General features: G+C 41.3%; 1 protein-coding gene across 4 annotated transcripts; it reads right to left on the bottom strand.

Moving 5' to 3' along the window:
* Positions 1-323: 323 nt before the first annotated feature.
* HDAC11 (histone deacetylase 11) lies at positions 324-20,990 on the bottom strand. 4 transcript variants are annotated; one of them, XR_009933565.1, is made up of 11 exons: positions 20,650-20,990; positions 19,817-19,965; positions 17,680-17,780; positions 13,771-13,887; positions 11,727-11,769; positions 11,503-11,579; positions 10,176-10,238; positions 8,147-8,243; positions 5,232-5,410; positions 827-2,273; positions 324-439 (listed from the first exon to the last, which is right to left on the bottom strand). XR_009933565.1 is itself a non-coding variant. In XM_062500704.1 (10 exons), the coding sequence occupies exons 1-10, from the start codon at positions 20,745-20,747 to the stop codon at positions 2,031-2,033; spliced, it is 1,167 nt and encodes a 388-aa protein (XP_062356688.1). In that variant the 5' UTR covers positions 20,748-20,990; the 3' UTR covers positions 450-2,030. The 4 variants fall into 4 exon arrangements, 3 of the variants coding, with proteins under 3 accessions (XP_062356688.1, XP_062356690.1, XP_062356689.1); XM_062500704.1 differs by lacking the exon at positions 324-439 and having other exon boundaries at positions 450-2,273; XM_062500706.1 differs by lacking the exons at positions 324-439; positions 20,650-20,990 and adding an exon at positions 20,057-20,185 and having other exon boundaries at positions 450-2,273.
* Positions 20,991-23,667: the final 2,677 nt, after the last annotated feature.

Raw genomic sequence — 23,667 nt, forward strand, 5'->3', positions numbered from 1 at the left:
GCCAGCAGGCTCTGCTGCAAACATTCAGCTCTCTGAAAAAAACCACTGATTTATAAAAAGCCTCCAAACTACTGCAGCCTTTTCAGAAGCTCAGTTACCAGTCTAACACCTCTACTATTAAAATACTTAGATTATGACTTAAAAGGCAGGTAATGAAATATAACTTGGGAGTTAGAAAGTGACTTATTTTGTAATGACATCTTAAAATGTATTTGGACACAAAACTCACAAGCTCTCTTCAAGGAGTCTCAGAGAAGCTGTTGACAAACCTTGTACTACTCACCCTTGAGACTCGCTGGAGTTTCAGCCACATTTTAAGTATGAAAAATACATCATCTTGTCTGTTCAAGAAACTATTCAGTCAAACTTTTTGACAGCCAAGATCCATGTGAAGTGACAGGAAGTCAGTCAGCATTGTTCAACATCATTTTAATCTCCACTGAGGGAAAATTATAGAAACACGTTAACACAAACAGCAAATGTTTGGGGGAAGACCATATGGTGCTATGATGGGGGTTTAGTTCATAGAAATGTAATCTAGAATTTTATAAAAATTATATGAAAGAATAACAACATCTTTGAGTAATGTCAGACAGTATAGAAAAAATAAATCTCAACATTAATTGTACTCTGATGGTGCTTCTAGTAAGAAATTTATAAGTGCTCTTTAAACCCAGTGTAGCAACTCATGCTTAGTGCAACAGGTCAGATCTGGTTTGAAGCAGGTATTTATAGCAGTTATGCAATTCCTACAATGGACAAATTCCATGATCTAAACATGAACACTAAATGAGGTAAGTATTAGAATTAAACTTTCTTAAAATACCTTACACAACAACTCTGCTACAAGGAAAATCCTGGTGCTCCCTCACAGGATGGCTCCAACCTAAACACGACGTAAAATTTGCAGTACAAATCAGTGAGAGTTCTAAAAGCTCTTGCGAAATACACAGTTTAGTACATTTACAACCCCCTGCTACAAACAGTACCTAATGCAAAATATACCAACTTGAAGAAAGCCAAACTTCCCAGGCAGTGCAACTGAATTTGCCCTGAATATGCTATTTTGTTCCCAAATCCTCCTAAACGCTCCATACAAAGTTGGCACATTATCTTAATGTAGAAATGTCACTGCATTCCTTGAGGAACAAGAATAATGAAGGACTTGCTTACCAACTATGACTGCAACTAGAAGTACCATTGATCTCTGAGCAAGTGAAAAGCACAGCAGTAATTGGGGAAAAAATATTTAAATGTACTCCTCACTGTTTTATATATGGCAATCTGGCAATAATAAGACAGCCTATATTTCTACATAGTTTTTCCAGCAGGGCTGCTGAGAACTGCTAGATCAGCTTTCACTGGATTGTACTTTCTCTAGTTGCAGTGCACAGGAACTATTGCCTGTCACATGCAGAACTCGCCTGGAACACCAGACTGATAATGGTGAGCCCTTATTGCTCATTTGCATATGGAGCCAAAGGTGTTTCATATTCTATTTCACAAGGCATTTATGAGCAAGACTTCAGTCACCATCAACAACAGGAATAAACGATGAATTTACAAACATTCCTTCTAACTGCCTATGGCTTCAAATCCATAAACAAACTGCCCTGGCTTTTAGAGTATTGCACTTCCCTTTAGTGTTAAACTGACAGTTGAAGTCTGCCCAGGACTCATTTTATAACAGCATTTCAATTTTAAAAGCAATAAATAAAATGCAGTATTTAAAAAACCCCACAAAACAGTAGCTTTAGTCCATGTTCCTCCCACCTCAGACCATGCTGCACCATCTGAAACAAGTCTGGGACAGTCTTTGGATACCAATTGCACAGTTCTTCCAACATAACAGACCTCCCATACCAATCAGACAAGCAAATTAAGCTTTCTACAGCAATACTAGACACAAAGACAGTACCCTTGAGTGCATATCATAATTAGCTTAAAAGGATGTGTTGCCTTAGCGCAAGATAAATTCAGGAGTTACTCTGTACTGCCTCTGGGTTACGCGACTAGCATCCAGTGACCTGTCACTGCAGTGACAAGTTGCTGAAGTCCTTGGCAGAGTCTCTGACCATCTGATCCAGGCTGGGGCTCCCAAGTGCACAGGCTGCCTGCTTCCTGCCCAGGAGCCCCAAGCTGTGCAGGTTGAGGATGGAGTCAGCGATGATCCGCGCCGTTCTCTTCTGGTAGCCCCCGGATGTCACCATCAGCACAGGGATCCCACGGCTCCTGGCAGCCCTGAACACCAGCTCGTCCCTCTTCACAATGCCCTGCAAGGTCACCAAGGCAAAAAAACCACTGAGAGCAACATGATGCTTCAGTTCTAACCTGTGGTTTATGGATTTAGAGTACTGGATGCTTGCTAAGTGTTTAAGCCTTACAGTTTACAGTAGCAATTAAAACATCATTTACAAGTCTTGTTAGCTGGTTTGAATGCATAATCATTAAAAAAAAAAAAAACAACAAAAAAACAACAACAAAAAAAAAACAACCACACCACTTCCCAAAACTCCCAGCAAATGAAATATCCTTGGCTTGTTTTAGAGGACACAGCAGAGAAAAGTCTACAGTACAAATTCCTACAAGAATTCCAGCTCAAAGGCCATAAAGTCTAAACTGCAAATTTTACAAGTGTTCACCCTGTTTCCCAGGTGAGGAATTGAGACTAGGAAAGACTCTCTGGATTCACAGATTTTTGTTTGTCCTCAGGTTGTACAGCACCCTCTGTCAAAAGTTTAGTAACTTGACCAAAATGTCACAATCCTACAGAAGAACCCAAAATTCAAATCAAATTTTACACGTTCACAATCACTGGCTCAATCTTAAGTCCCAGTTTTTGCAATAAGAGCCTGTGGTTAATGCTAGAAGAATCTATGGCTGAAGGGAAATGGCAGAATGTAAGCAATGGTAAATCCATAAAAAGAACATAAATTCTAAGTAATTTCTTACTAAGCCAAGGGTATGGAAAAGCAAAATAACAGACTGGTGACCAAGAGGTGCTGTACTGTCATTGAACCCAGGCAAGAGCAGAATGTGAGTCTACTGGGTTTCAAATAAGCACATGAGGTTGAAAAACTTCAGGAATGAGTGAGAACAGAATTAAAATCTACTTTTATAAAAGCAGAGTTCCAGATATACGCGACTCATTACAACTCCTCAAAAAAAAAAAACCCGTAAGACCCAAAAAACTTGCAATAAAACTGACAACAGCTTACAATGGACAGCTCAAAACTTAAATAACTGCAAAGCTGAAGAAAGGAAAAGGCATCACAATGCAATCAAATACGAATTTAAAAATTCAGGAAGCAGCAGCAGAAGTGTTTCCAAACAAACATGCACTGCTCAGGCTGGTTACAGAAAGAGTGGAAGTACATCAAGAAATAACACCCTGCCATTAATTAGACCACAAACAGATGGTAAAGGGAAAGAATAAAAAACAAACGTAGCAGAAAAAAAGTATCTTATAAAACCATCCAAGAGTATTGTTCACTGCACAGTCTGACACAGCCCTGTCAAAGAACGAGGAAAAACAAATGAACAGTAAGACAAAGGAAACTCAAAAATTCTATTAGAAACAGATCCTTAAAGGAAGCAACAGAATTACAGAAAGAACTGTAGGGCCCTGGGGAGCCAGCAGTGGATGCATCACTATTATCCTACACCAGAAGTGGAAGCAAGCTCTGCTCAGAGGAGCCTCATTGCTCCAGCAGCTCCAGGGTGAGCCTGGAGGAACTGATGGGAAAACATGGGCTTATTCCCACATTTCTGTGGAAAACAACAACCTGGCACAGCTCCCAGTTCCAAACAAGGGGAAGAGGGACCCAGCTGATGCACCACAAGCTTTTCTAGAGCCTCAAGAATCAAAAACCATCACTCAGAGCACTCTGAGGAGCCTCATTCTCTGAGCACAACTAACACTGCAGCAGGAGCTTGAAATAACAATGACATCTTCAGGAGTAGGACTGAAGCCCAGACCAAGGATCTTTGAAGAGAGGGACTGTGCAGGCACGATGCCTTTGCAGGACTGGGATTTCAAGCCTGCACACCAGAGACAAGAATCCTGCCCTCAGAGCAGACACTGAAGGCCTGAGCTCCCTCCAGCTGTGCAGAGAATGCCTTTCACCTCTCCTCATGGCCAGGGAAGCTACTTCACCTTTCTTCCCCCATCCTCAGAGAACCCAGAATTCTCACAGAATCCCCATTCCACACAGAACCCAGCAAGCTACAGCAATTCATTTTTCTTGGCAGTTAACACTGCTCCTCCTCAAAGTGCAGAAATTTGGATTTTGTTTAAGATAAATCTCAAAGTAACTCCCTACGACCAAGCTGTCACTTCCCTTGGTGGCCACTGCTCTCCAGAGGGCTCTGCTTCATCAAATCCTACCTCACACCACAGGCCATCTCCTCTCCAAGGTCACGACCAAGTCCAAGCTCCTCAGCTCTTGCTTCATGCAAGAGAGCTGAACAAAATTAAAACTGAACAGATCAAGTGGTGGCTCAAAGAGGGGAATCTGAGAGCTCACAGATCAAACAAGTACTTTTCTGTATTGATCTGGTGTCCATTAAAGAGACCTAAACGTGAAACAAGAGACAGATAACACAGAGGAACTGTCAGAGAAGAAATCACTAAAACCCATGAAGGAAATAAGAGGACTGTAAATATTTGTTTCTTTTAAAAAAAGCAGAAAGATGAAGACTTCTTCTATGAAGCTTTACAGAACACAAAATTCGAGCCTGGTACCAAACTGGGGAAAGTAAATGGATCAAGAAAAGGAAAATAACTGTTCATTTGCTAAGAATACACAGCCAGGCTGCACGAAATTGTTATAACCATGAGGGTAGTTTGAAACAGCTGGGAGTGCTGCAGAGGAAATTAAGATATACACTGAGGGCAGGTGACAAAAGAAATACATTACAAAATGGGTCATGTGAGGGGAAAAAAGAAACTAAGAACAAGCCAAGCGGGAAAAACAGAAGTCAGGTGAAGTGTGAAAATATACGTATCTCTCTGGGAACTGTTTGGGTGGTGGCAATCAGTGTGTTTTAGAGAGATGATGAATGATACTGGAACAGGCACCAGGAGAACAAAAATATTCCAAGTCAGGGAGAGACCAGAAGGAAGAGAAGGGTGAAGAAGAAGGGGAGATGGATGTGTGTGTCTGTGACAGGACAGAGGGCAGTGCCCTTCCCTGCAGCCCCAGAGGCTGTGCTGCCCCAGGCTCACACACCTGGGGGGAAATGGCCAGGCCTCCCAAGGGATCCCCGTCCAGAATGTCAGTGCCAGCATTGTAAACAACGATGTCAGGCTTGAATTCATTCAGGGCTCCTTCCACGTGGGTGTGCACCTTCTGCAGGTACTCCGTGTCCTCCGTGCCCCACTCCAGTTCCACTTTGCGTTTTATGGCACCTGAGGGACAGCAAAGCAAGCACTGCTCAATAAACAAAGCACTGCTTTGAAAGAAAAAGCACAATTTAGGTAAGCAAGTGAAAAAGTTTACATTTCTGGCAGCTCTCTCAATACATCGTATTTTCGCAGAAACATGAATTAAAGAAAATTATTCAACTGCTTGTTTTCTCAGCAAATGTGAAGAACAATGACCTTGAAAAAATTCCATTAGAGAGAGAAAATTAGATGCAGGGCAAAAAAAAAATAATCTGAGATGCAAATGGAAAATGTTATTGAAAAACAGCTGATCTGCAGGTCCAGTTACCAATCAGCAGAGAAATCATTAGGAAAATTATTAACTTAAAAGTAACCTAAATAAAGCGTAAGGCAAAGAAAACACTGAACTGCTATTACAGAGGAAACAGCTGGGGGAAGAACAAGATAAATATCACTGAGAAATTATGAAGATGTTTTATTTTTATCACAACACTCAAAACTTCACAGCAAGGGATCATGAATTTATGTGAACTGCTTTATGAATATATAACAAGATTCAGCTTTGCCCCAAGCATTTTCAATTTAATGTTCTTACCCTGTAATCCTACCAGAAGAGCAAATATCAATTCTTAATTTAAATCAAGTTATTTCTAATGCTTCTAATAAAGCAATAGAAGTGGAAAATTAAGGTTGAGGAGGTAAAGGAAAGAAACCCAAGGCTGTGCAGCCCGGTTTTGGGTGCTTTTATGGGGAAATGTGTGACTACCTCTGAATTAATCAAAGCCATGCCAGAGCTGTTCCAAGGCATGACTTCTACCTCACACTAAACGATGAGGAGTCTCACATCTCTAGTATGGATTCAGCCCCCACCAAGTGTGCAAAAATGCACTAAAATACAGAATGACACTTTAATTACTCTTGTGATTGCTGCCTTTTGTTCTGCTTTCCATCTTTGTTCATCATCAGAGAAGCTTTTCTTTTTCATCCTGTTATTTTATATTGCATCAACATTAGTTTCAGAGATTTTTGTTTCTTTATGCTTTCTGAGAGCTTCAGCTTTTCCTGCTTACCATTCAGTGAACTAGCCCTATTCCCTTCTTTCTCCTCCTAAGCCTGTGCAGTTCCACACTGCTTCCCCCAGGGACTCAATATGCCTATGGCTTAGCACTGGCAAGGTGAGCTGCTCCCTCTTCTCCCTTCCCTAATGAAGGGCATAGGGCAAAAAAACGTGTCAAAGAGGTTCCTGCAATAAAGCACAGAAAAAACGGGCAGGAAATCCAAGGGGACAGTGATCAGTTGGAGTTTACCCTAAGGATTCAAAAATCTCATGTTCAACCATCTAGTCCTCTTCAGAGAGATTCCCCCTGTGATGTCATCTCTGCCTGGTCACTTATTAGAAAGGGTTTAAGAGATTTAGCTCCAAAACTCCTATTTAGACATTCTTATGCAAACTGCATGGAACTACATATTCACATGGCTCTGGCCCAGCCCTGTGCACGTCACCCTTCATCTGCAGAGAGGGAATGGTGGTATTCAGTGTGGTACTTACTGCACCTCAGTGCTTCAGACTTGCTAACAAGGACTGATTCTGTTTTGGTCTTAATCCATCTGTTCAAATGCTGCCATGTGGTACATGAATAAAGGGATACTTTTCTTGGGAGGAAAAACATTTGCTTTCAATTTGTCTGCCTCCAGACATGGTGTGCTTTAAAGGGTCATTTTTTAGCTTAAAACCTCAAAATACTACAATTCTTAATATCTTTACTAGTCAAAAGAAAGCAGTGCAATGCACTGCACCTAACTCTTGTCAAGAGTCCAAATGAAGTAGGTTTTTCAGAACGACAGCATCACTGAAAGAATCCAACAGCAGAACTCCCCCAACAACCCCTGACTCAGTGAATAAAATAAGCCTGTAATAAATGACAGTGTAACAGAATCAAAGACCAAATAAAAGTGGGGCCTTTGCATTCCAATTCAACCATTATCAAAGGCCCACTAATTAATTGTGGCAGGTCACAAGACAACACGACATCACAGCAGGGATAAACCACAATCAAACCAAATCAAGCACCAGCTCTTAATGTGGGGATGGCAGGGAAGGGGGAAATCCCCATCCCTGCAGGGATTTAACAGTGTGGATGTGGTATTTAGGGACACTGGTCAGTGGTGGCAGTGCTGGAGGAGGAATGGTTGGACTCAACCTCAAAGGGACTTTCCAACTTTAAATTCTATGGTCCTGTTCCAGGCCCTGCTTTGCTTCCCACTTTGTGTCACATTCAGATGCAGACTGTTTCCTCCATGCTTATCAAACAAGTTCTACTGGCAAGGCAACTCCTGAATATGTTATAACTTCACTCTCAAAAGAACATGAAACCTTTTTACTCAGTACCAGCTAATCCTCAGTGAGTTCTCTCATAAATGTAATGTAAGGGAGAGATGAAGTTCTAACAACTCTCTTCATCAAAGGATTATTACACTTGAAGCTCTGAGCTTTGGAATAGACTGCTAACAGCATCCACTGACAACACTCCACACCCTGCACTCCAGAATGTCATTCCTGAAGTGAGGGAAAACACTACAGCATGAACACTATAAAGATGTATCACAGTGAGCAGTGAAAATGATGTGAAATGAAAAATAATAAAAAAAAAAGAAATCTAGGTAACAGTGTTACAAGGAAGCTTAGTAGTAAATAAGGAACTTATGTAACAACACAGTAGGTCTGGTACATTTGGGAAGATTAATTTCAATTATACTCACATTTAGCAAAACCATCCCCTGGGTAAATATATCTATTGTATGCATCCATGATATAAACCCGAGGATCATCCATAAAGTCCCTCTCATGGCCATTTCCCTGAAGGAAATTTACAGTTAGCTATTCCTAGCATGCCAACACAGAATTAAATACACTGCAAATTCTAAACTAATTAATACCGCAAAAGTTCTAATATTCAGAACTCCTGTGTCATTCTCTTATTTATAGTCCTGGAGACTATTCTGAGGTGTGGAGTTTTGGGGGGGCTTGACAGTATCAGTCTGAAGACTGCAGATATAATAAATAAATAGATAGATAGATAGACAGATAAATAAATAAATAAATAAATAACAAATAAAATCAAATCCTTGTCTCCCTGAAGGTAATTTGCATGGATCTCATTACATTACATTTCTCTTACATTTCTCATTGTAAGAAAAATAAGTAAATATGAGCAGTTAATTGTCCTCAAGAGCATCACAAAAGCAACTGTGACCACCAAACAGATCTATCATCTTCCAACTGTGCAAGAAAAAGTCACTTTCAACTGCTAGCAGGAATACTGAGTATTCTCATGTAAGAATTAACTAATAAATAAAGCAAGACTACAGCTCTACTGGTAACTCAAACCTTGGTGAGGTAAGTATTCCCTGGAAAAATCACAAACAACAACAACCCAACAGTTCAACATCAGAAATTCCCGACAAAAAAATTGTACTGAGTGTAAAAGAGGGATGCCTGAGGGAAGACTCTGATTTGGAATAGTTCCTCCTCCCCATTTCTGAATTTAAATACTATTCTCTTAGCTTTCACTTATTTTCACTAATATTAAAATCATTTTACCACAGCAATCACTAAGATAATGTTGTTTAAATCAGTGTATCATACAGGACCACAGCCCCTATCCCCAGATTTTCACGTGAACTACAGAAACAGACATTTCCATAGATGTATCTGCTATAATTCACTTTTCATGCTGACAAATGGCAACTCTACTTGTTTCTTCAGCATCTTTGGTCCACAAATACAGTTCAAGCATACAAGCCTAGGAATATGAATCCGTCTGGGGGAACCATTTCCTTGGGAGGGTGAAACTCACCACCTCACTAAGAATTGGAACAGTCACAATATGAGAATATCTGCATCCTTCAACAGGATCTGCTGAGCTACTTCAGACACCTCTCAGACCCCAAAGAAAGGAAATAACAGGTGTTTTAATGTACACACTGAGACTACCAGCACATCTGAAAACCAAAATACATTCCAAGAATTCTTCAAAACCAAACCATCCCCATATAGCACAAAACACATTCGCAGGATGACAAGAACCACGAACACAAAACACCTTTCTCCTGCATAATCTGTGTTCTATTATCATGGTGATTTTAGGACACACAAGAGAAAGAGAGAAGATTAAAAACTTGCAAGCCAATTGGCTTCCTCAGTGCCATGGAAATGTGTAGAAATGGTTTCTTTACACATGATAAATCACCTGAAATGCCTCACTTCGGACATCACTTTGGTGCATTAACTGCTTTTCTAAAAATACCATTTCCATCCTTTCAGGATTTATTTTGCAAATCCCACCAAAGCTGAGATTTGATCGCACTACCGCAGTAAATCACTTCACCAGGTGAAGACAGATGAATCCTTTACTTCATTAGCCTGAAGCAAGGCTTAAAATTAAACCACTGAAGGTGAAATCCCTCCCATGCAGAGGCTGCTGCAGTGACCAGGTGCTCGGAACTAGCTGGGATTGTGTCTGGAGAGATCCCTGGAGACGGGGAGTGCATCGCAGCAAGATTTTTACATGCAGCCACATGATGGAGCTGCAGCTCAGGTTCACCTTATTAGACTGGCTTAAGAGCCTTTTGGACCATAAAATAATTGAAGAATCAACTCTTCAGTTTTCATGATCTCTGACTGACTTTGTAGTCTGTGATTTTATGTTTATGTTTTAAAAAGGTATTTATCACACACTTATGTTTCAAGCAAAACATCCCCAGGACTGAATACAGGTAAACTACTTACCTGATGGGCATCCAGATCAATAATTGTGGCTCTAGACACACCTTGTACTCTCTCAAATAAGAACTGGATATATAAGCAAGGAAAAACATGGAGAAATTTATGAAGTTAGGCGACAGACTGAACTGGAGGCTCATAGATTGCATAGTGCATGACTGCTGGAATTTGCATTCAGGGCACATCTATTTGTTTCAGTCACCAAATAAACTGAGACAATTCTCATAGATTCAATAAAAACATCTCATTATTTGACGTAAAAAAGATAATTATTGTTAAAATGAAAATCCTATGAATTTCCACCAGATAAAAGAGAGAGGCAGGCCCACCCATGGATCACAGAGCTGATGGTGGCATTGGTGCTGCTACAGGCTGGAGTGGAACCAGTGACAGCATCCAACTGCAGCAGCCTAATATTCAGTGTTTAGGAAAAGCTGCTGTAAGGACTGCATGCCTTAGAGCCATGTTTAGTGACAGAATTCATTTCTTATTCTGCCTGGGAAGGAAAAAAAAGAAAGGTTTTTACTTCTTTGAGTCTTAACTTTGCTAAGTTACCATCTTTAATACAGACACGGTAAAACCCAAAGATTTGGTACAAACTGTCACCCACTGTAGTTTCTCAATCTGTATTTTAACGGTAGGTGAAAAAATAAGACTATGGATACTTTTCTGCAATTACAATGTACAGAAATTAAGATTTATGTGATATGGTGTGCTGCAATCATTAGGGCTCTTTAATGTTTGATTATTACTGATACATTACAAATATTCTAGTATACAAATATACCATAGCTCATTTGGTAAAAATAAGCTCTAATTGCACAAGGCTCTTACTTCAGCCATTCAAAAGCTAAGTACAAAATGTATTAATTCCCATTTGGTGACTATTTTGGAGTCACTCACATTTTTATTCATGAATCTGAACCAGTCTGAGCCCTGTACAGTGCAGCTTGATTCAGAGAGGGGATTTTTGTCTCTGCATTTCTCTTGACTGTAACCACTGAAATCAATGTGGAATGTCCAGGTTCACCTGAAAGGTCAGGAGAATTATCACTGAGGATATTAGAAATCCATCTGGTTTGATCTGGAGTGGTTTTTTGCAAGACAACATTATCAATGCAATTACAGTGATGCCTATTTACATTGATAATTCTGACCCCTGCAACTCTTCCCTTCCACTTTACAACTCTCCATAGCCCTATTCCTACCCATCTGGAAATGGCTTCATTTTCTATGTAAAATGAAGGATGTAAAGTAGTTCTCAGGAATTTATGTGGATTTCTCCTCCATTTGCACAAGCAGCAGAAAACAGTGGTTTAAGAGCATTGCTTACCTTGATGGCCAGTGTGATGTCAGCATAAGCACAAAATCCTCCCCCTTTGTCACTGGAGCAGTGATGGAAACCACCCCCTGAACAGGAAAATGGTGAAGGGATGAAAAGCTACATACTAAACAAAAGCCAGATACTAAAACCATTGATGGGCTTTGCAGAGAGACATACATGAAAATCAGATGCTTTTAACATACTGTTTAGGGTATCACTGAATTTGTACTCACCCACGTTGATGGCCCAGCCTCTATCCACAGCAAGCTTCCCTGCCTTAAAGAAAAACTGCAGTTGGAATTCCATACATGAATGAGGCAACAATAAATGCCTGCTTCCACCCCAAATCACTCCTGGTATTCCAACATGTCTGTGATCTTTTGCCACTGAAGCAGGTCCCCAAGTACAACCCTTAACAAAACTACCCTCAGCATAAGGAGCTGAAAGAGTATTCGCTATGTCATGGGATTTCCTTTTCTGACAACTGGAAAAGGGAAAGTGCAGTGCTGGGAAGAGTAAAAAATGAGGAAGAAGCTCCTAATGTCCTTCCTGTTCATGCACAAATAGAGGAATGTAAGCTCAAAATCCTAGAACACAGACATAAAAAAACCCATCATTCCAGCTGGGGATAGGACCAGACAAGTGCTCCAGTGCGAAGTATTCTGGCACTGCTTTTACTTTTTATATGATAGAACATGCAGGGTATAGTATATTATTGATCTTTTCCCCTCCAGTACAGGAAAACTGTGCCTGTATCTCTCCTTTGAACTCAAATGACATTCAGGGAAGGGAAAGTATTGACAGAGAGGAGATACACAAGACTTCAGTAACAGAATTTGAACTAAAAATCTGATTATTTTGGCCAGGAAGAGTCAAACAAGTCTTTAAGTGCAGCATTCCTTAACTGGTCTGATAAAAGTAATATTATATTAAGATATTACTAGTTACAAGAGGGAAAAAAAGTAGGGAGAAAAACATTTAAAGATTATTTTTTTGTCCATAGTCCTGGAAAGAAAAAATTACACATCATATCCAAAATGAAGTTTGGACAGTTATGAAGTCTTTATAACCAATATTTACATTTGAACGGTTTTAATTCAGTACTAGGACAACCACTGGCATGGTAAACATGATCCTGTTATGATCATGCCAACTTATACAAATTAGATATTGGGGAAAGATTGCAGTTTCTGAAATATAAAACCCATTAAGTCCCAGGGAGAACACATTATCTGCGATTTATCACACTTCCTAGGGATTCCTCACCAAAACCCAATCTTCCTATATTGCTAAAATATCATTAAAAAGTAGAGAAGCTCAACAGGAATTTTTGTAATAAACAGGGCCATCAGGAATAGCAGAAAATTGCACTTCTGAGTTGCACCATACAGGTTTTATTGTCTGATGAATCAAAATTGCTTTGAAAGTACATACTTATTTCCCCACAGTGGAAAAAAAAATTAAAAAAGAAGAGAAAAAAAGAGTAAAAATAACAGCACACGCCCTCAAGATGAATCCCAAAATGCCCAGGAGTGGCATCTGTGTTTCAGGGGCCATGAGAAAAACCAGATCATTGGTGGGTACCTCCTCCACCTGAGCACATTTCTAACTGCTGAACACACACACAGGAGTTACCAGCACAGTGAAAAACATCACCCAACTAGAGAAAAGTATTGCCTAGCTGGAGCCAAGTTGAAAGAGGCTTCACACACACTGAGCTCCTGTCAAGAAATACCCAAGGCAGAGCATCAGGAAACTCTGAACTCTTCCCAAGTTCCTCTCTCCCAGACCATTCCCTTCATTCCTGTGCCAATTTTGCAGTGACACCACAGCTGTAATGAGAAGAAACTCTGCATGCCCCTGCTCAGCAGGACTTGCTCTGAGTGACAATCAAATATTTTTAAGCACCTTGAACTAGATGAAATTCTTTCTTTCTCCCTCCTCCTCCCCATCTCTGCTTTTGCCAGTTGACGCCTGCTAAAGGAGGCAGCACTTTTGTTACCTGGCCTATCACCATAATCCAATACATCTAAAGATTTATCCAGAACCCAGTAGGTTCTTTCAGAATTCAAATATTTAAATAGATCTTGAAAAGTTTGGTTTAACTTCTGTATTTCCTTCGGTAACTAGGAGCTGCAATAAACTCCGCTCCTATATCTGGCATGGCAGCTCTGTCCAAGGCTGGCAATCTGAGTTACACAAACACCACAACTCTCAGGTTTATAGCATCTGATGAACAAATTTAAATATTATAAAAGTGGATCAAGAGCACCTTACCATTATTGTTCCTCCTGTCTGGGTTCGTAGAGGTTTTAGGACTTTTCTCTGAACAACAAAATTGGGAAGAAAGGCAACTGGTGGAATTTCTGTGATTGTAGCCACAACAAATGACCACTGAAATAGGGAAAAAGAGCTCCAATTAATATAGTCTGGTTTCATGATGACACTTAGCTCTCTCATTAGCTGTTATTTACTGAAAAGGCACTCACTGGTCCTTAGGAAGATTTTTAATATTTTTAGATGGAACTGACCACACCAGTTCTTATTAATGACCTCCAAATAGGTTCATACTTAAGTTTTTAACTATGAGAATTATCACTTTTCAGATTTTAGAATCAAACTGTATTATATCAGCAATTTTTCAGGAAGGGAATATCTCATAAAATGTAATATCCCTCAGACTGGGAGGAAGAATTGTAAAATGTCCTTCAGCTACACTTGATACATTGTTCAAACCTAAAATATCTATTCCTGTGTGCAATCAAAAGGATATACCAAGGAGAAAGCAAACAAAAACAAACAACTGAACTATGAAGTTCAAACACTTAAGTGGACACACACTGCAAACTTTAGCCTACAGAACTGATTAAAATTTATTTAGCTTATTAAACACTTCTAGAAAATGTTTCAAGGAAAAATTTTGTTCAAAACTCCTCAAGGTTAGAACACAAAATATTTGCAATATGCAAATGCTTTTTTCTTTTTTGCAAACAAATTGATTACTTCAAAGCACTTCCACTAACACTGCTACCAGTGATAACACTGCTAAATATAATTCAAAGCCCAAGTCACAAGCAAGAATATACCTGTCCAGCCAGTACTGAAACACTGAGGGACTGAGGATGATGACTTGCCACCATGTACAAAGAGTCTGAACAGATTCTATTTTCTGCAACATTAGGAACTGTAAGGAGACTGAGGGCATTGGCTGCCCCACTGCTGAGCTGTTCACAGCTGGCAGGATGTACAGGTGGGCAATTTGAACCAAAGGCAATCACATCCCCATCTCAGGGTCCTCTGATGCTCAAAATAACTTCTCAGTGAGCAATATTTCAATTACCAGGTACTACTGGGTGGATGAAGGGGTGGCATTGTTCATAAAGCACCTAACTATATCTTGCCAACAGTTAATTTCAAAATCTCTCTACTTTTATATTTGCATGATATTATTCTGTTGCCATCTTATCAGCTGTCCATCACAAGGTGCTTTAATTATATTTTAGTACAGTCAATCTTGATAAAACCCCTTTGCAAGACATTTTAGCTTTTGAACAAGCACATTATTAAAAACTATGTTCAATCCTGTTGTTCTAAAATGGAAATGAAAAGGTCACATTTGGATAAAAAAATAAATTTGACCTCAAATGTGAAGGATAATCACAGAGGAAGTTTTAATGAAGTTTGAAGTAAATTTAAAGTCAACAGGGAGAAGTGGGAGCAATCATGACTCAGACCAACAATTAAGCAGCTGCAGGTTTTTAAGTGGAGGTGAGAAGTCCAGGTGTGGTGGGAGTTTTGGCTCCCAGGCTCCCTGGTCACAGCTGGGGCCACTCCTGTTGCCACTCAGTGCCCACACCTGGGTTTGAACTGGAATTGGTAATTCCCAACAGATTACTCCCAACTGGGAGCAATATCTGGGGGGGGTCAAGAAGGCAGCTACAGGTAAAGGAAAATGTTTCTCCACTTAGTAACTGAAAATCTGCTGAATATTTTATGTTTTTTTTTCTCCAGTACGCTGGTTTTGTTTTCCAGAATTTCCCATTATAAATTCCCAGACCACCTTTATCCTCAGCATTTGCATTTCAGTGTTTGCTCATGTATGTTACCACAGAGCTTCTCCTAAATAAAAAGGGAAAGGCACAGTCTGAAACTGGCTCTAGCTTAATTGCCTACCTCCTTCCCAAAGTTCGGAATGCTGACACACGAGAAATTCATCATTTTACATAACACTAGAAAAAGACAGCAAGTGGAAAAGTACTGCAAGCAAACTAACCACAGTCCAGTCATTACCTTGGAGATCTAAATGCTTCAGAGAAATAACTAAGGGGGAATTACCTCAATTCAGAAGGCCAAACTTTGTTTCAAGGACTGAATGGGTAAACAGGGAGACCCTTCCTGCCAACACAGACCTGATTTCCAGTTGCAGAAGTACCTTGTGCACACCTTTTTGCTTCCCCTCACCCAACACTCAGCTGGCCTTCCAGCTGCTACTAAGACACCAATCACACCTATTCCTGCAAGTGTAGGCAATTTCCTACCCAACTCATGCTCAGATTTTAAATAAGCACTCAAGTGATCCATTATTTTAGGAGACCTGGACATTCTGAAAAAAGCAACCAATGCAGTTGTCTTTCCAGCTGAACTAATATAAAATGATACCATTTATATGTATTTGTCAGGATTTAAAAGAAAAACAGCACAGTAGACTTTGGATATGGCAATAAATAATTTTCACAGGGCTTTTTCATGTCTAAGACATTATTTTGCTGATGGAACTAAGCACTTTTATCTTTGCTGCTTGGCAGGGATCTGCTGGCATAACCAATACAACATCTACCAGTTCCTACACCTGCAGGAAATATTCTCTGGGGAAAAGGAAAAGTGGAGACACCCAGTTAATCCCATCTGGATACACACATCAGTGCTGGTCTTGACCACAAGATAAAAGTTATACAGACAATTCCCTGTGAAGCCATCCCATAGGTACTAAAAATATTATTATGGCATTCCAATCTGAGCTATGCACATTAAACCCTGCTTCAAAGAAGTGATTCAGTAAAAAGAGGTGGGTGGTTCTATGGAATTAAAATATCAAGAATAGCTGCAATAGTATAAAATCTTAATGATGCATGAAATTGCATGTAACTTCATAGCACAGAATGAAGAAGGGTAAGAGAACTCAGAAAAGCATTTAAGAGTGAAAAAGTTCACACAAATAACAGATCACTTATTCAGAAAAGCAAACATTCCATAAATAGCAACGCAAGGACTCTTCCACTACGGAAGGGCATGGGTGACTGAAAATAACTTTTTTGAATTAGGAAATGGAAGATTTCTTTTCTCTTACAAATACATTCTCTGACCTCCAAGCAGAACTGCAAAGTAAAAGTAAAGTACTTGCACTCATCTACTACCCAATTCCACCCACAGGTGACTGGATAGATTCAGAACCAGAAATCTCACATGTTGATGTTTTAGAGTTACACTGAAGTTAAACAAAGGGATATTTCCTTTATAAATACACAAGCAATGTTCTTCACCTCCCCTGCAGTCCTGTGTGAGCTGGCTCTGGAAACCTTCACTACAGATAATGTGCTTAGTTATGCCCTTACATTGATCTTTCAACTCTCTCCCTATTCCACTGACACAGGCAGTGTCTGAGTATGAAACCAGCACCTCCCCCACAACAGACTGAACACAGAACCCCTACCACATGCTCTGCCAAGGTTACATAACCCCAACCTCCCTAAAGCAATCCCTACATTAGAAAGCATTCAATGAAGTAGCTTGTGCTAGTAGTTTCTACTGTATTTTCAATTTCAGAACTGTATTTTACCAGAGTACAGCAAAACTTACACTGCCCAACACTAAAACCCTTGTATTAACAAGAATATTACTGACATCTCAAACATTTTTATTTTCCCTATGTTTAATTTCCCTGAAAGATCATTTCAGGCCACCTATTTAATACGGTAGACCCTCTTTCATCTCCACCCCTCCCTAATGGGAACTGCCCAATATTTCTGTGGTTTTCTTTCAGTATTCTCAGTAACAACATTATCAGTGTGATCAACAGACACCATTCCCTATCTGTAGGCTGATTCAGAACAACTGTACAAGACATCCACTGCCTTTGACACTCGCTCTGGACAGTTGGTTGGACAAACATATGAACAGGTACAGCACCTTTAATTTATTAAGGTAGTGGCTGGTGTGAACAACCAAGAGATCTTCATCAGTCGCCTCCCGTGCCTGCACAATCAAGTCATCTGCAATTAGTTTTTCTTCTGCAACAGGAGAGAAATAACAATTGGCATTGTACAACAGTGCTTAGCTCCCCACTTCTCCCCTCCAAACACTGCTCTAACCTCGCTGTGGTAACTTCCTATGTCGTGTTTATTGCTGGAACAACTTTAGCAACTTTAGGGTGCTCAGAGTTTGCAAGTTTTCAAAATACACCCCCTCTGTCCGGAGAGGCTGTTCAAGTAGTGTGTATCTGAGAAATACTGTGTACAGAAAGTTTTCAGAGTGTGCTAAGATCACAGGAAGTTCTCTGAACTGAAAGAACACAGAGGTAATGACAGAGGATGAACACCCACTGGAATCACACAACTCCTCACAGTTTAGGGTTTGGTGCACTGTGGAAACCTTGGTGCTTGTACCATCACCATTATTTTAACATGCCTCAAGAAATCCCACCATTTACACTAGGATTTAATCTCCTAAATCACAGAAGAATAAAGCAATAAATCAAAATTCAAAACCAAGTAATGGCTTGGATGTTCATGGAAGCAAATAAGCTTAATTAGGATATTTCTATCACCCCCTACCTCACTGTAATTTTAAGAAAAAACAATGAGAAGCTATTAATTCTTTCCCTTAGAGACCAAAAGACTATTTCAAAACTTTGTTTTATAAGAGCAAGTTATTCCAAGAATTCAGAATAAGTGCATATGATCACTACAAACAACAGTTATAAGGAATCCCACTGATCTTCCTAGGCAAATTTTGATATTTAATTGCTGCACAGCTGTAGCCTTCTAAGCCTGTATCTCTTCTTTAATTTTATACTTGGAGGAGAAAGAAAACAACTCAGAAATGTGAGAGATTTTGCTCTGAAGTGTTCTACAAGAACTGCACCTGCAACAACATTTGTTTTGGCAAGCTCCTTTTTCTCCTGACTGAGTCTTGAGGAACAATTCATTCATGCACTGGTGTAAAACAGAGCCAAATTGCTGCCAGCTTCCTTCTCCAGGAGGAAGGTGTCCTGAAAAGATGTTCACTGCTGATCTGCTCAGTGATAAGGCACAGAGGAGGTTAGCTGTTGCCAGGAATTGCTACAGAGCCAGAGCAAACCAAGTGCTCTGGGGTATCTGGGGGCTTCTTCTTCCTTTCAAAGCAAGGACAGTAAAATAATTGGGAAAACTAGTTTTGTGTGAGAGCCTGAGGCACTTCAGAATAGACATGTCACACAGAAAAGAGCTGGAGGAAAAAACTTTTAGATAGAAGAAACAGAAAATAAAAGGTTCTGATTAATTAAGAAAACTGCCATGGAACCCAAGACCAAATTAAGGTTGTTAGAAGAGAAAGCAAAAACTTGGCTACTAAGTTGTTGGAATGTTAAAATTATTTGATTCAGTTAAAAGAATTACAAGTCAGCCTGCAGTGTGAAGGGCAATCCTGAACTGCAAAGGACCATCAGCTGAAGAATCACATTAGGACCACATAAAGAGAAGAGGCCTGGCTTTGGGACAACCAGCAGCCTTTGTCCTTAAAAGACAAAAAGTCTCTTTGTTTCTTTTTTTAACCCTTGATGAGCAAGGTTGTGCTTTATATTAAGAGATGCCAAGATTTCACAGCCCTGATCCTGGCCCTGGTTATTTGCACCTCCTTAATGCAGTCAGGCCTGTATCCTCCAAATGGTTTAAACAGCAATAATTAGAAGCATCATAAAAAGCTCTGCCTGTGCCAGAGGGGCCTCAAAGCTCTTTCCAAACATCAGCAGAGCAATAGGACAAGGCTGCAAAGGAATGGACTGAAGTGCCACAGCTGCACTTCTCCCTCAGCCTGAGAAGTCCTGTGTGCAGTCCAGGTTGAGTAACTAAGTTACACCTGCAGCCAACCATCATTAACACCTCGTGTTTCACCAGCCACAGGAATGTCCCAGTCCCTGCTATGCCAGGTGAAAAGTCAGGGAAGCACAAGGCTATAGGAAGCCACATGCTGCAATTCAGGTCTGATAAGCCCAAGTCTGAACTAAAAACATAACTTTCTTTAGGTGTTGTGCAAATGTTAGTTTAAGAGGCACCTTCTGTTATTTTACCTTTCAAGAAATTGATGACTTTCCCCCATTTCCCCGCATCAAAGGGGTGCAGCTTCTCAAGTCCCATGAAGGTGATGTTGTAGTCTGGGGAATACACGATGGGCCAGCACCCCGATGGGGGGGCCTCGTACAGCTCCGTCCTGTGAGGCCTTGGCAAGCAAACACACACCAGTCACCACTTCAAAAACCATTCACCAGTTTTACACTGAAGGCCCAAATTACAAATTAGTCCTCACTGACAGTCTAGTTCTTGAAGGTGGTATTTCCAACAGAAAAATGGAAACATTTGGTTCTCTCTTCCTTGTCTTTCCAGGTGTACCAATCAGCACCTCTACCTTCAAAGGTGAACCCAGTTTGCAGACAACATAACCTTCAATACCTCCACGACTAGACTCCTATTTTAAATTGTGCATCAAAACACAAACCACGACGCTTCTAACAACAGAAGCTTGGAAATATTTCTATGCTCCTTTCCTAGAAAGCAACAAACTACTTTATGGCCATCTGAGCAAACTAATAAGCCGTATGTTTTTATCTGCAGAGCACAGAACCAGAGGACATGCTCTTAACTATAGATGTCACACCTGCAACCCTTAACACATACTTTCCTTAGCTCCCTCCCTCCAAATTACTGTATTTTCCCAACAGGAGAAAACACAGCACAGCCAGTTCCCAGCTGCCTCACAAGCCATTCACAATGCTACGCTGTGTGTTTACAAACACCAACAGCCATCGTTCCCATCGTTCGTGGGCACCTGTGTGCACACGGGGCTCAGCAGGCCAAGCCAAGGCTGAGAGGAGATTCTGTGTTCACACTCAGCCTATTCCATCACCTGCGGGCTGCCTTCTGTGCCACAAAGTCCACGTCAGAGTCATGACGAGACCTCTCCTGCTCCCTGAAATTTAAAGTTTGGAAAAGGCTTTGCAACATACCGTGCAAGACACAAGAGCGTTTTGTCAGGCGAACAATACAAACAGAAACACCCTTATTTCCAGTCTGAACATGCTCAAAAATACCCTTTCAAACCCTGTTAGAAGCAAACCAAACTAAACACGAGGACAATGGAGGTTTTTCACCAGAACCAGCACCCCGGTGCCTACACACCACCCACACAGAGAGCCAGGGCCTCCGAGTCCCTTCCCTCGGCCTTCCCCGCGACACACGCGGCGTGTGGAGAACGGGCTGTGACACCCCCCGGCTCCGGCCCGGCGGGGCTACAAAACAGGATCGCTTCTCCGGATCCCGGGTAGCCTCGGCGGGACACCCCGCTTCCCAGCGGCGCTCCTCCCGCAGGGGCGGGACTGGGCCGCGCGGGTGTCGTGCCGGGCCCGAGGGGGTTCGGGGCGCTGCCGCATCCCCAGCCCGGCTCTGCGGCCCCTAGGCCTGGCAGTGCCGGCCGGGCGCCCCTAAAGCCACCGTTCTCCCCGGTGCCGTCCCCCCGTGCCCGTACTCACATCCCCGCCTCCGCCGGGCCGCGCAGGGAAGGGGCGGCCCCGGCTCCGCCCGGCGCGGGGCGGGCGCTCGGCGAGCCGGGCGGGGCGCAGCTGCAGGGCCCGGCCGAAGCGGGCTAAGGGGGGCTTGTGCACGGCACCCACGGGATCTGAGCCGCGGGCCGCGTACTGCAGCCTGACTGACACCCGGAAGGCGTTTGTAAAGGGAACTGGGCGGTCGCTGGGCTCGTGGCGGGGGCCTTAGGGACACGTCAAGGGCCTCGAGGCGGTCCCGCACCGACGGTATCTTTGCTTAGGAAAATACGATCCTACCTGTAGAAATAAAATGAACGCTAGACACCAGTACGTCTGCGGTAAGATGGGGAAAGCAAAGGTGAAATTGAGATCCCGCATACCTAACAACAGTGGAACTGTTGGTGATTTTGACAGGTCAGGATTCACCCCAGGGACAACCTCACTGAATTCGGGTACACAAGAAAAATAAGATAGTTTCAAGTCAAAGGCCAATTTCTAAGCCTAGTTAACTAATCCCGCTTGAATATATGCAACAAGCATTTCTTACACAGTTTTAAAGCTAAATCAATAGTGTCATGAAAAACGGTCCATCAATAGCAGCAGTGTCTATGAACCCGGGATAAATGCCCAGAAGCACTCTTTTCTCTGGAGGAGTAATGTCTCTTTATGAGAGTCACTGATAAATGTCTTTTCTCTTAAAATATGCTGACTTTGGCTTGGCATTCAGTTTTGATGGATGTCTGGGCTTCACCTTGATATTTATTTAGCAGCAGGAGACTGTTACACCATGAAAACATTCTATCGCTTTGACATTATCTTTTAATTAACATTTCTTTTGTTCTGTTCCTTTGTGTGCTCACCTCAGTATTCCTCCAGCACATCTACCTTTTCTCCCTTGTTCCTGACTGCTTAGTACTTGGGACTTAATTAGAGTTTGAGTGTTTGGTTAACAAGCTACAAACATAGCTAGTTAATGTTTTAAGCCCTCCACTGGGCTTATTTTCTGCCATGTTCTTATTGCATTTTCATTTCTATAAACTATTACTTAAATTAAAAATCAATTGCCTGATTAGTTTCCATGTTTCTTGGATGGATATCATAAATTGCTTTGGAACACTTCCAGGGATGGGGACTCCACCACTACCCTGGGCTAATGCTTGACCACTCTTTCCATGAGGAAATTTTTCCTAATATCCATCCTGGATTTTCCTCTGCACAACTTGAGGCCGTTCCCTCTGCTCCTGTCCCTGTTCCCTGGAGCAGATCCCAAATCCCCCCCTGGCTGTCCCCTCCTGTCAGGGAGTTGTGCAGGGCCACAAGGTCCCCCCTGAGCCTCCTTTTCTCCAGGCTGAGCCCCTTTCCAGCTTCCTCAGCTTTTCCCCAGATCCATTTCCTTTCCTGGAGACGCTCCAGCTCCTCGAGGTCTTTCTTGTCCCGAGTGTTATAAATGAGAAACAAAAAGTCTGGATATTTAGCAAAATTTAGATTGCTTTATTTGATATAGAGGGAGCCAGCAGCGCTGGTGATTGTGAGGGGTCAGCGCCCACTCCACGCTTCATCCAACCTTGGTTTGCAGCTCCTTTTTATAGCATGGTTTTCCTTGTAGTAATCAATAATTGTTATTTTTTTGTTGTTATAATTCTGCCAGGTAAGCAGTGGTGGTCAAAAAACTTCCATGGGACCCCTTTGTGAAATCTTTGGACAATTTGCCAAGTAACCATTTGGTTTTGGTAGATAAAGAAAGCAGAAGTGGGAAGTCTGGTCTTAGCAGATAGGTTGCAATTAATTATACAAAGGCAGGAAATTTGATTTTGCAAAATCTTTCAGGCTGCGGGAAAACTTTGTTTTACAAACGGGTATCAAATATAATTTATTTAGAAAACACAATATTCATAACGGGGATTTAAACAGAAAGGTTTTAATAATGTGTTTCCCTCTATCTAGTTCCACATCTTATTTAAGTATGTTGGTTTATACAAACTCCAAAACTTTTATTGTTAACACGAATCTTTTATCAATTATCACATTAGGATGCACTGCATGAAGTTCTGAAGTTCTGTGATGGTGAAATCACTTAAACATGATAAACGGTGAAACAGGATAAGGGATTTTCCTTATCAAGAAACAGTGAAATTATGGGCTAAATTCAGTGGTAGCAAATTCATGCCACAAAGAAAGTTGGGAGTGTGGATCACTGGCATAACCTCTGGGTTACCTCCGACACATGAAGCTATGTGATGCCAAGTTAAGAGTTGATGCAAACTCACAGTATTACTTCGTTGAAAATTCCCACATAGTGCCTGGAGCTGGGATAACCCCAGAGGATCTGATCATGTGCAGCTCTCCTCTTCCACTGCACGAAGGCAGCTGAACTACTTCCAAAG

This window comes from Cinclus cinclus, chromosome 12 (assembly GCF_963662255.1).
Source record: "Cinclus cinclus chromosome 12, bCinCin1.1, whole genome shotgun sequence".
Lineage (NCBI taxonomy): Eukaryota > Metazoa > Chordata > Aves > Passeriformes > Cinclidae > Cinclus > Cinclus cinclus.